Source organism: Dermacentor variabilis, chromosome 2 (assembly GCF_050947875.1).
Source record: "Dermacentor variabilis isolate Ectoservices chromosome 2, ASM5094787v1, whole genome shotgun sequence".
Classification (NCBI taxonomy): Eukaryota; Metazoa; Arthropoda; class Arachnida; order Ixodida; family Ixodidae; genus Dermacentor; species Dermacentor variabilis.
In genome coordinates this window covers 100,468,840-100,481,982 of record NC_134569.1, presented here as the reverse complement: position 1 = coordinate 100,481,982, position 13,143 = coordinate 100,468,840, and the positions used below count along the sequence as shown (strand labels likewise).

The 13,143-nt window shown below is 43.4% G+C and overlaps 1 protein-coding gene across 1 annotated transcript in view; it reads right to left on the bottom strand.

Annotated features, from left to right (window-relative positions):
* Positions 1-3,286: 3,286 nt before the first annotated feature.
* The window catches only part of LOC142570910 (endochitinase-like), a 30,649-nt gene continuing 20,792 nt past the window's right edge, over positions 3,287-13,143 (bottom strand). The window contains exons 6-9 of the mRNA XM_075679209.1: positions 8,092-8,209; positions 6,877-7,071; positions 4,621-4,743; positions 3,287-3,620 (exon numbers count right to left, since the gene is read on the bottom strand). Coding sequence (XP_075535324.1) covers positions 3,474-3,620; positions 4,621-4,743; positions 6,877-7,071; positions 8,092-8,209 — 583 coding nt within the window. The 3' untranslated portion in view covers positions 3,287-3,473. The remainder of the gene's footprint in view (positions 3,621-4,620; positions 4,744-6,876; positions 7,072-8,091; positions 8,210-13,143) is intronic.

The window sequence follows — 13,143 nt, the reverse complement described above, 5'->3', positions numbered from 1 at the left end:
CTCTGAGATGCTACAACCAGCTGCCAGAGATTTGGACATTTATCGAAGAACTGCTGCAGTCAACGTCGCTGCAAGATATGCTCAGAAGACCACAACCATTCAGAGTGCAAATCTGTGTGTCAGCCAAAGTGTGCCAACTGTGGAGGAAACCATACAGCTTTCTACTCCGGGTGTCCTCAGAGCAGAACTGCCTTAAGGTTACGCAGACATGAGCTGAAATACGGAAGGCTGCTTCCTCGTAATGCCCCCCCACCCAACCTTGATGCTGTAAGATGCGCGCCTCCAACGGCCAACAAAGAAAAAAAGCAAGTGGTCAATATGAACTATTCTGCAGCTCTAAAGCACTCAGGTCAACAACGTTCTGGCAGCGAGCGACACGATCCACCTCCAGAGAACACTACTCATCTTGCCCAGGCTTCCAGTGAACTTCGCCCACCTTCTAAACAACGCCCTCTGCCATTAACACAGCAACCTCGCCTAACATCTGCGCGACTAGCTCAACATTCGCCTCAACCACACCAGTCATCCCAGCGACCATCTCAGTCAGCTCTTCAGCGACCTGCTTCGAGCACACATGGAGCTTCAGCTTCGTTTGGTGATTACGCGTCTTTACCCGTGGCACAGATGATCCTGCCCGGGCTATTCACAGGTCTGTGTGCAATTCTCAGTGCCATTCCACACGCAAACAACCTCCCAGAGGTAAAAGCACTGCTTTCTATGGAATCGTTAGTGCTTCCACAACCACGAACAGCTCAGCTACGGGCTTACAATGAATAATCGTTATAACAATGTTTTCATATTTCAGTGGAATGCTATTAGCTTTCGAAATAAGTCAGCTGATTTTCGCAAACTACTAGCTCAACATAACTTTCCTGTTTTATGTATACAGGAGGCAGGCGTAAGAGATGACTTTCGTCTTTCAAACTATGTTATATATAAATCATCGCGCATTGCTGGAAGTAGCAGAGCGATGTTATGCATGAGAAAAGACCTGCCATCCTATTTAATTCAGTCGAGCGATTTAAATATGCCGGAGTTCGTAGCATGCAAAATATCTTTTAGAAATACAAGCTTAATAGTGATCAGTCTTTATCTACAATGTTCTGGCAAAATATCAATATACTACTAGGTGAATGTGTTTGGCATCGCAAACTCACATGTGCTGGTTTGTGGGGACTTCAACGCACATAACGTCATCTGGGGCAGTGAATATAATGATTCCCGTGGAAGCATTATAGAGTCGCTACAACAAGTTCATAACCCACTCATAAAACAAGAAAGCGCTTACTCGGCACCTATTCTCCATTGTTTATCGCAAACTTCTGAGAAACGTCTTTAACGTTTACTAGCAAGGGGGCTACGAGCGTGTCTTGGGGTTCCACAGGCTACCTCGAGTTCTTTAGTAATTGCTGAAGCTCTTCACGCCCCATTTCCAGTCATACGAACGGTTGAAACATGCCGACATATTTATCGCACCGTAACCCAACACGAGAAGCATTCATTAAAGCTCGCGCTCACCGAGAGAAACAAAAGCAAAATTCATGATGTTGTTCGAGAACATAAAACAATATTACCAAGATTTCAATTATGCAAAGTGGATGTTAGTTAGCCTCCCTGGATGTTAACATGCCCTAAAATAGAATTATCGGTTGACGGGATTATATCTAAGAGAGACATGTTCATAGTAGCCGCACAGCAACTGGCACTCTTCCAAATTTACTCATTATATCCCCAGTACATCCACCTTTATACAGATGGTTCGTGTCATAAAAATTCCTCGACTTCAACATTCGTCATTCCACATTTAGCGCTAGAGCAAACATTTATATTATCCCGGGATACATCTTCCAGCATGGCAGAACTATTTGCGATCCTGTGTGCTTTGCGTTTCATGACATCTGAAAAACATTCGCAAAAATGGGTTATCTTGACCGATTCGCAAGCCGCTCTCACATTACTACAGAGCAATTAGAAAAATTCTTTGAACACTTCGCTATTGTATGAGACGCTCAAAGAACTTATAAAACCAGGCGCAATGAACCACGTAAGTGCATTTCAGTGGATACCTGGGCACTGCAATATTCCTGGTAATACCGCAGTGGATGCAGCGGCGAATCGAGCGCACGAAAACGCAGAGACAACCAATTTTCCCCTATTGCATAGTGAAGTCCGTCTGATCCTGAGACATATTTCTTGCCTCCTCGGCAAAACTACCTGGTTCAATCAGCCAACTAAAAACTCGGAGTTATGCTCTATAGACCCATGTATAACCTTATCAATGCCGGAAACTCTAAGAGACAACAGAAAATTTGAAACATTGGTACACCGGCTGCGTCTTGGTACTGCATTTACGAAACACTTCTTGTACAGGATAAAACGTGTCTCTAGTCCGCAGTGTTCTTGTGGCCATCCAGACGAAGATGTGCATCATCTTCTTTTCGAGTGCACGAAATACGATACACAAAGAACGGCACTGCAAGCTAATTTGTTTATGTTAGACAGAAGACCATTCACTCTTAAGAAGATACTTGGCCCATGGCCAACTGCGGGCCTTCAAGAAAGGGCACTTCTTGCTCCGAAAAAGTTTCTAGAGGACACCAACATTTTGGGAAAATATTAAGCACCAGATGATCCGAATACGCTAAATGAGTAACATAAACGTTGTTCGTGGTTCATAATTGTTTTATGTGGTGATCGCAACATTTATGCAATATGTATAATTCTGTTCTGTACTTGCAGGGTATTACATGTGTTGTGTGTTTTGGCTGTCCAAAACATGTGACCTTATATATGCTTACGTGGATTGAACTAACGCACAGAACTTTGCGACTCATGTACTCTTGGACTGCATATTTTTTATTCATCAAGTGTTCTACTGAGTGTTACATTTTGTGTCGCTATTCTCCCTTTTTACGCAAATTTGTTTTGTTTTCCAAGTGACAAGGAGTAGCCGGTGCCACCATAAAGGCGCCAACCTCTCCTAACAATCACTTCAATAAAACAAAAGTTTTCTACATGATTGTGGATCCCAGGTAATTCAAGGTAATCAAACAGAGTCACAGGGCAAACAAATCCTTCTGACCAAAAATACACCTGCGTAACGAGTAATGATACTATGTTCCTTACACACAGGTAGCTCGGCAGCTGAGCAGTTGTGCGGGCTCCTTAAAAAGTGTTAAGAAAAAAAATTAATGCACTGACCGTGTTCCAGATGGACCTTTACAAGCCTATGTTGTTTATATGTTACTGCGTAATACGTGTTACAGGAGGCGCACAATAACTGTGGTAAGCTAAGAACACACGACTCTCCTTTATTCGACAAATTTTGGAGAACATTGTACTAAGGAGCCACTGTAAAGAGGGTCCAAGTTGACGGCGGCTGGACGATGGTCATCGCTTCACTGAAGTGAACGCATAGCCTGCACAAAAACTCACTGATGACGACTAAAGCGAGCGGCGGCGAAACTGTTTACTCAGGAAGGGCGGTAACCTTCCAGTGCCTTTCGTGCGGCCTCCACCAGAGGGTAGCGTATTCTTTGCTCGCAGCTGCCTGCATAGTCGTCCGCCTCCAGCGACCACAAGAAGATTCCGCCGAGCTTGTTCTTCCGCATCCACTCTATCTGTTACGAGTGTAATCACAGCAAAAAAACAGAAAAATAATTACCATCGATTATTATTACCTGCTGAACGACTGTAAACAGCTACATAGAAAGTGAGGACCCGTCAGAGATAGAGAGATCACTGTTCGGATAATTTCGTACTTTACAAGAACAAAAGGTGGGAGAGCGACTCACTTTGCAAAAGTATCTGCTTGTCCCAAAATTTAACTGCGCTTTCGAGAGCACTGATACCCCTGACGAGCAGATTGTGCTTGCGTTGAAGCAGAGTAAGCGTTAAACGTTCTGACATGTAACAAAAACGCATCGCCTGCGTTAAAATTCACCGAAATCAGAGCACACATATGTTTTGAATTCCTCTGTCCCTCAAATGCGGCCTTCCCGACCACAAATCGAACACGTGACCTCGTTCTCTGAAGCTGAATGCCATCATGTGGCTCTTCCTTTTGACAGTGTACTGACTTAGAAAAAAATTAAAGTTGTGTTTCTCGAAAAATTTTGTTGCGCTGCGGCAGTATAAACGTATCTCAATTAAGTACTTATGCCCCTGTTGGTTACGTTACGCTATTACGTTACGCCAGGAAGAGGACATTGACGTTAAATATCAGCAATATAATGGAGACGCACACAATTCGCAGTTAATCCCTTTTCAGTTGAAGAGAACTTCACATACGAAGATGCCTTTTCAATGATTTCCATAACCACGTCTTCGAGCCCCCTTTCGGTACGAGAACACCCACAAGCAGCAGAGTACCTGGCCGGGGGACTTCTATATCAGTTGAAGGGACACTAACGAAAAACAGTGAATCAGTTCGGAGTCATTAAATAATTTCTGAAAACTTGTTTTGTTAATTTCACGAGAGTAGACTAATTATTAAAATAGATAATGAAGCTTAAAGTACAATCCGCCTTCCGCAAACGAGGCGCATGCTGAACGAAAAGGCCTCTTCATCAGCTAAGCCTACGGCGCAATGTTGCCACCTCTCACGGTGGGTCTGTATACCTTGTACTTAACGCTGTCTCTGTCCTCGTAGCTGATCCACTGGTCCTGGTAGTGAATGTAAGGAGTCGCCGCGAAGTTCACCCATTGTCTTGGCCAGTGGAAGTATACGACACGTCGGCATGTCTGAAAAACAAGTTAACCATTGAGTACATTATACAGCGGTTAAATAGCGCGTGATCATCGCATTGCGGCCACAGTGCAGGGCGTTTAAAACACGCAGCCGTCGCCCGGTTCAGCCACGCCGAGGAGTATATATATATATACTCGTACAATTCCGCGTCGCCCAGTCTTCCACATTACACCGTGCTCATCATGATGAGAAAGCTTAAAAATACATATCGTTACCTTTATGAAGAACAGCGGCAGAGCGAGCACATTCGTAAATCCAACCAGTGGAGGACAGCATCCAAGTTAAAGAATTCGGGGCCACAGGAAAAAGCTTTTCTGCTCCCTATGTGCTCCGACCATATTGACCCTTACATGTGCCTAAATAATAATATAAAATGGCTCCTTATTCAAAGGAAGCTCTAGCCTAGAAACATTATGCTGCACAACTGAGAATACAACAACGCTTTTTCTGTACTGACACTAAAATAACGCAGGTAAAATTTGATTCATTTAAAAACTAAATTTAGATTTGTTGACTGGTGGCGCTAGAGTTTCGTTTCAGATGAACAACTCTACTACAAGAAGTGGCAAAGCTATTTGCAAGACTCAATTTCTGTAGAAAAACTGGCATTATGCAATTTTAATTTATGTTCCCACCGAGAAACTACAGCGCTAGTTGAAAACGGTAGTGGAAATTTGTCACATTTTGCCGCTCGGGACTAGTGCTTCTTCAGCAGCTCAGCGTTTACGCCGAAGCTTTGCATCTGTGCTTTGCTCTGTACAAGCGTTTACCCGGAAAGAACTAACGTATTTCTTCTATTTCCAGAGTAAAAACACAATCCCTTGTTTCAACATCGGTCAATTCTTTAACGCAAACCAAGTGTGTTCCCATGCCACTCCATTTTTAGTGCTGCTTTCGTCCTTGGTTTTCTTTTATTTCTGCGCCAGCAGTGTACCTTGGTCTCACGTATGTTTAGGTAACAGTTTAGAGCTGATAGCTATAATTGATTCGACAGAAGTGCTCGGCCTGTGCCCAGGCAAACGCCTCGAGTTACAGCCTCATCAGCCAATCATCAATGAGGGGAATAAATTTGCGGTGACGTGAGAGGAGGAGGAGAGACACGAGCAACCCTGTGAGACTTATCATGAAATAGCCCATCGGTATCGCTTGAGGCGTCGCGCGCTCCCACCACCGGCCAAGCAACTCGACAAAGCGCAAGCGGTCGCGTTTCGGCGACTTCAGACAAACACATACCCACACCCAAAGTACATAAACTAAATCACAGGGGGCAAGGAAAGCGACCAATGTAGGCTCTGTTCAGAAACAGGAACACTCACACACATAATGTGGGAATGTACCTCGCTCCCGTTCTCTCATCCCCCGTCAGCAGTGAGACTGACTGGATAGCCTGGCTCAGTTCCGGGGACGTCGACCGACAGCCTGAGATGGTGGGCTGGGCGGAGAAGGCCAAGTAGGCCCAGGGCCTTACTTGAGCCCAATCCCTCCGCCACGTCCCCCTTTACCCTTCCCCCTTTCAATAAAGTTTATCACCACCACCACGTGCTAGGGGCCATAACAACATTACAATTTACCGCGATATGTGAGGCCTCTGACGCTCTGGCGTTGCTCATACAAGCTACTACAAAAGAAAGAAAGAAAGAAAGAAAGAAAGAAAGAAAGAAAGAAAGAAAGAAAGAAAGGAAGAAAGAAAGAAAGAAAGAAAGAAAGAAAGAAAGAAAGAAAGAAAGAAAGAAAGAAAGAAAGAAACTAGGCAAGAAAAAAGAGCAAAGCGATGTACACCGCAAAACCTACAGTGTGTAATAATGTACAATCGTCACAATCAGCTAAAATGCTAGATGTATTTGCTATCAATAAAAATATCGAATTAAAACTGCGGATGCACTGTGTATTGTTGTCTGTGAGCTCAGTAGCTCTCCCCGCACTCCCGCATATTTTATCCCGTGGCAGACGTCATACTTCCCTTATCTGTGAAGGCATGGGAGACTGGTTGACCAGATTGCAATAAACACACACGCACTACCCAGTAACTTGTAATATCGAAAGTGTTGGGTATAGTTTCAACATTGTGCGCACTCTAACGTGCCTTCAATATTTAATCACGCAAAAAAAGCACCCTTGGCGCTCACCTCGATGTAATTCATGTATCCGTCCACCTTGGTAAAGTTTGCACCATAACCGAGTGGGTGGGACTTCTTGAGGCTTTCGTCGAGCCCGTGCTTGTTCGGGTTGTCAAGCGTGTAAGAGCGCCCGTAGGTGGGGATTCCCGGTATTATCTGGCTCTTCTGTAAACCGGCTTGGGTCCAGTGATACACACAGCCTTCCTGCGAACGAAAATGCAGCGGCAAGGACTTGTGTTTTTTCCAAGTGATTTTGGCGGTGCCACTGTGAGAGAAGAGAACGACCCACTTGTGGCCGCGGAGGCATACAGAGGCAAGCGAAAATGCCGAAAAGCGATAGGGTTCGCGAGGGTAATTAAACCGTGTCATGGTTTGATGTCTACAATGACCTCTCTCCCCATCTTTTAGTTGTGGAAATGGAGCCCCGCTAGACGTATCGCCTGTCGTTTAGAAATAGCCTAGTCAAATTTACTGCACATTCATATCGTTTTCTGTGACGTTTTCTGTGCTTGTGCCTTGTCTGAGGTACACTTCTTCAGCAAAGTGATTTTACGATTGATTCATTGACATACGACATAGGGCCACTTCAAGTTCCCTTTGACGACGTTTGGCTCAATAAGGCTAAGGAGGGACGTCGTATAAAAGTTTCCAAAATTTCACTTCCGCAGTGGACGCATAAGAAGGCATCGTTGCTGGAATCACTTTCTAATCTTCTTGGAAGAGATGATTGAACATTTCCGCACAAGGCCAAGTGGACGAGACGCGTTCTTCACAATGGTTTCCGCGCTTTTCTGCAAAGTACCTTCCTCCTGGCTTTTTCTAGGGCCTCAGTTATAAGCTTGAGTAAAAAGGAGGAGCAAGGATAAAGAGAAGTAGGGGAGGAGTTTACTAAAGGAGATGCCCTGGTTCATTGCTATTTCCTGTTTTTCTTTTTTATCCTTGCTGGTACACACTAAATTCGAAGCGTTGCGCAGTTTGTGTCAACATTAGTGTCAACATCGCGTTGTGAGTCTGTGCCATCTCACAGAGTCTTGCACGACTTATTGTTAACATAGGTGAAAGTGAAATACAGACATTTATTTTTTATTGTGCAAAAGAGGAACGGGTAAGTTGTTTTTGTTACAATATACTTCGAGCCAGCGGTCAATGCTTGTCAGGTTGTGCTGCAATATTACTGAAACTAAAGGGTTCGTATCATAATCAAACGTCTTCTTCGCTACGTACTGTATCAATGTGGGTACGTCGCCCGTTTTCGAACTGTAGAACTCCGCTGGTGATCCTTGTCCTGGACAGGTCGTCCAACTTGTAGTCGAACGTCATCAGGAAAAAGTAGTCTATGTAGCTGCATGAAGACATGAAACACTGAGATGACGATCATCACACGTAGAAAGACTGAGCTGCATAAGTAGAAAAGGCAGGAATTGGAAGTTTACGAGGTGCCGCTCGCATTACAAGTAGTAATGCTCGTCAAGGAGTTAAGCTCAGACTTCTTCACTTTGTAACAAAGCGCCCGTAGCCTCCTTTTCTTTTTTTTTTTCGACTAGTCCTTTGCTCTTGAATATGTGGTACATACAACATACAGTTGCCACATATATCATATAACAATATACAACGTAGTTATAATAAAATAGCGTTATCACATACAAGTCAAAATAACAACACCAGATTACAAACATGCCCTTGAAGCGCAGTTTGCCAGTCTACCGATAAACGTTCTGCTGAAATCCGTAAGGTGAAAGGGTTTCAGTAAACAAAATTTGATCTCCTAGCTGCTCTAGCAAAACAAGAGAAGAGGAAACCAACATCAGTTCTTTTAAAAAGGAACATTGTATAGTCTACAAAAAAGGTGTTCTTGTCCGTGAGCCCAAAACAGAGACCACCAGGATACCAGAAACCTCGCTATACTAGCCTGCTTGCGTCCTAATATACAGGCAGTGTGTTGATGATATAGTCGTGTACTCTCTCTTTATTGTCTGCTTCGCCTGTAGATTCTCGTGTCTTCGAAACGTGTTGCAGCGGATTACCTGCCGTAAAAATGGGCAGACGTCCTCCGGTTTTGCACTGAACCTTTTCGTTGTCACGCTGAGGACATCAAGCTGAGGTTCCATAACGATTCCTCAATTGGTCGGGAGCGCTCGTACCTATTTACCGGTATATGCCCTGGTCTGTACCCCAACTAACCGATGTTATCTTGTGTGGCTGCAAAAGTGACCTTCAGAGACCACACAACGAAATTTTTTCAGTGCCCAGTTACCTGATCAGAAGTCTAGGCTAGCCTAGGACGAATCCGGGGGTCATATTTACCGATCACAACAATCGGTGACTCTTTGTATGCATTGTGGAAAATGCTTTAAAAAACGAGCCACCGAGATCTCCAGCTTGATCTTGGGATAACGACAAGGGCATCGGTCACCATCTGCTTTTCGAGTGCCCCAGACACGCGACGCATCGACACCAGCTACAGCAAGGGCTACGCTCAACTGATCCTCACCGAGCGTTCTCACTCGCAAAATCGCCGGTACCTTGTGCATCGAAAACAGCTTAAAGCACTGAAGGCACTGCAGAATTCTTTTTTTTTTTGGCGAAGACACAGACATTCTTAAATAGTACTAGATGCCGCACCGCATACTAAGTAACCACAGAGTAAACAAGAACAGCTTGGATTATTTGTATTTATATGCGATTGTATATTATGTGTGGAATAATATTTTTTTTAATATGTGAGGAAGCTTGCTTTTGACTTTCGTATCTCTGTGTGTGCATTATTTCTTCAGCGCGGCTTATCGTGTGTGCCTAATTTCTCGAAAGCCGATGACACTGGTATAATTGGTTATCTCTCATACTCCTTAGATCGATTCTGTAGTGAGTCTGACGCCAAGGTAATGTGGGCTAAATTTAAAACTATTGTCTTCAATTGGATTGACAGCTTCATGCCAGCTACAGACAAAAAGACCCACAAACGTAACTCATCGGTTACCCGCGCGGCCATCCACCTTAAGTGAAATCGCGAAAGACAGAAAACGAAAACAAATGGTCACAAAATATCCAGCATGTCAGCGATACTTCTAAACATGCTAACAGCAGCCAAAAATAAATATCCCGCAGAAACCCTACTAAACTTCATGAAATCATCCCCGCGACGTTTTTGGCTCTACTTATCGGGAAGTGACGGCAAATCTTGCAGCGTAGTCGTAAACAATGCGCTTGTGACTGACCCCGCGGTGATATCGCCATGATTTAATTCATATTTTCAGTCAGTTTTTGCTGCTTCAGATCAAGTTGGTTCATTGCCCATTCCTCGATATCAGTACCATTTCGCACCAATGCCGGACATAACAGTAACGTACAAAGGAATTCTGTCTGTTATTTTAGACATGGACGAAGAAAAAAAAACGTGTTGGCCCGGATAAAATACCGAACGCCTTTCTACGAAGATATGCGGAATGGGTAGTCCCCCCCCCCCCCTACTTGGAAATAATATTTACTGCATCAATCGCTCAAAAGCAACTTCCGGATGATTGGCTAGTGACAAAAGTAATCCCAGCACATAAATCAGGTGACAAGCAGCAAATTGAAAATTATCGCCCCATATCTTTGACCTGTGTCTGCTGCAAGCTACTTGAGTATATTATCTCGAAATCCAAATTCATATATACTTATTTTGAACCATAACAAAACCTTTTTCCCAAACTAACACGGGATTAGGCAACGCCTCTTTACCGCCACGCCGCTGATGGAAGCCATGAACGACTTTTCTAGCGCTTTCAATAACAGAAAACAACCTGACGCGATTTGTTTAGACTTCTGTAAAGCCTTTGACGTAGTCGTTCACTCTCTATTAATCAGTAACTTGGCACAATTTGGAATTAATTGCAATTTGGTAGAATGTATCCACGCATACATGTCCGGTAGAACGCTGTATGTGGAAGTGAATGGCATAAAACCGACCACCCTAACTCTCAGCTCACGCATACCGCAGGGTTGTTTCTTAGGTCCTGTTTTATTTTTGGCGTACATTAATAATATCAGTTCCGTTATTGGTGGAGGTACTCCCGTAAGTTTGTACGCAGATGATTGTCTACTTTACCGGAAAACTTACGACATCAATGATAAAAAAAATCGCTGAGTGACGTTATTGCTGCCATTGCAATGTTGTGTGAAAACTGTAAAATGAAGATACATGAACAAAATACACTTGTATTCAGGGTATCCAACAAAACAAAGAACACCCTCGATCACAAATACTTTGTGAACTCCTGTACACTCGCTATACTTGATACACTCAAATACCTAGGAATAACTATAACCACGAACCTAAGCTAGAAAACGCATATCACAGATATTACGAGCAGCCGTAAAAAACTTTGGTTTCTACGCAGGAAGTTGAAGCTTGCGCCTACATCTGTCAAACTAACCGCGTTTCTATGTGAGGCCATCGTTAGAGTACGCAAGTATTATATGACACCCGTTCCAAGTGGTTCTTATAAAAGAACACGAAAGGGTACAAAGAAGGGCTGCACAGTTTATTTTGTCCAAATATTCCCCCACCGACTCGGTAACAGAGATCTTAAACCTGCTTCAACTGCCACCTCTATTCCAGCGGCGCCTAATCAGAAGGCTAAAATTCCTATTTTTGCTTTCTAAACAGCATTTTAACATCGACATTGCAGCTTACTTAGCTCCCCAAAAAAGCGAATTCTCAGGAAAAAACATGGGTCAGTGTTCGTCGTGCGACAGCTACTTATCGACGCATATGCATAACCATTCCTGCCTCTAACTATTAGGGACTGGAGCGCCCTGCCATCACCGGTTATGCAGTTCACCTCAGCTGAAACCTTCGTAAAATGCATAATGACGTCATTACAAAACTGAATATTTCTCTTTGCTTCCACACTTTATATCTATAATTTTTTGTCAACTCATACATATACCGCGTAGCGTCTGTTTTATGAATTCGAGTGTTTTTATTAATTATAAACGTGATGGCCAATGTGTTATATTAGTGTTTAAATTATTAGTTCGTCTGTTTTCTATCAATGTCACGTTATTGATATAATTTCGAAATGCAGGAGTATTATGGCACAAAATCTGTCTGTTTTCTATGACTGACACTTCAGTGATATAATTTACTGTTGTAACACCCAGTTCGTATTTCCTAACTACTGCTCAAATTTTGCATTCTACCCGTTTTCTATGACTGACGCCTAATCGATGTAATTTACTTCTGTAACACCCAGTTTGTATGTTTCACAACTTATTATTGTTGTAACACCCAGTTTCGTATTTGTCATGAATTTAATCCCGCTCTGTAACGGCCTTATGGCCAACAGAATCTTAAATAAAATCTGTGCAGCTGCTAATCCCAGAATGCACCGCGGCACTGTGTATGTTTTTTTTTTAACTTAGCATACGCGTATATGAAAAACTCAGTGTGGTACAACCTGTCCTTCTCTTTTATCTCTATATGTTTGTGTGTATAAGACGCTGCCGTAGATATTCGGCCCTAAGACGTGGTTCGCTTTCACAATATTTTTCAAATTTTTATTATTGTTACTACTAAGCGAGGAGGAGTATCTGCAACCGTTAAAGGGTGACACCTCTTTCTTTTATTTTCATATCAATAAAAAAATAATCGGCGGCTTTCCAGCGCTAACGAGATTTGAAATTAGGGCAGGCGGGTAACTTGGGCCACGGGTGTTCGATTGTTATAATGTTATTACATTACAGCCGCTCGGGTGTACGTACAATGTGGTCCTAACATCACTGACTCTTTCTCCGGTTTATCGCCGAGCAGACTTAGCGGGGTCTTTTCCACATCACCGGAGCATGAAGAGGGAAAGCAGAAAGAACAGCCGTGACGTTAGCGCGGAGGTAGTTGCAGAGGAAACACTCGGGTGGTGACGCTGGTTTATATGTCGCTTGTGGGGTTCACATCGGTAGTTTACTACCTCTCAACGTTTCTATTGGGAGACGCAACTGATCTTGCTTTTGCAAGGAACGTAGATACCTTAAACGTCAAGCGTTATGGTTCACGTCTGTCCGCAGATATAGACACTTGCACAATGCTAACTGGACTGCGAGACCAACCGTGTCTCGGTATTGAGAAAGCGATGGAAACAGTCTAGAGCATGTATGTGCTCGATAGTTAAGCAGTAACGATCATTGACTTCGCTTCAGGAATAAATAAGTGTTAAGTGAATTAGTGAATTAAGTGAATAAGTGAATTAGTGAATAAATAAGCGTTCGTGTTGTCCACTTCTCTACTCGTGTGTCCTG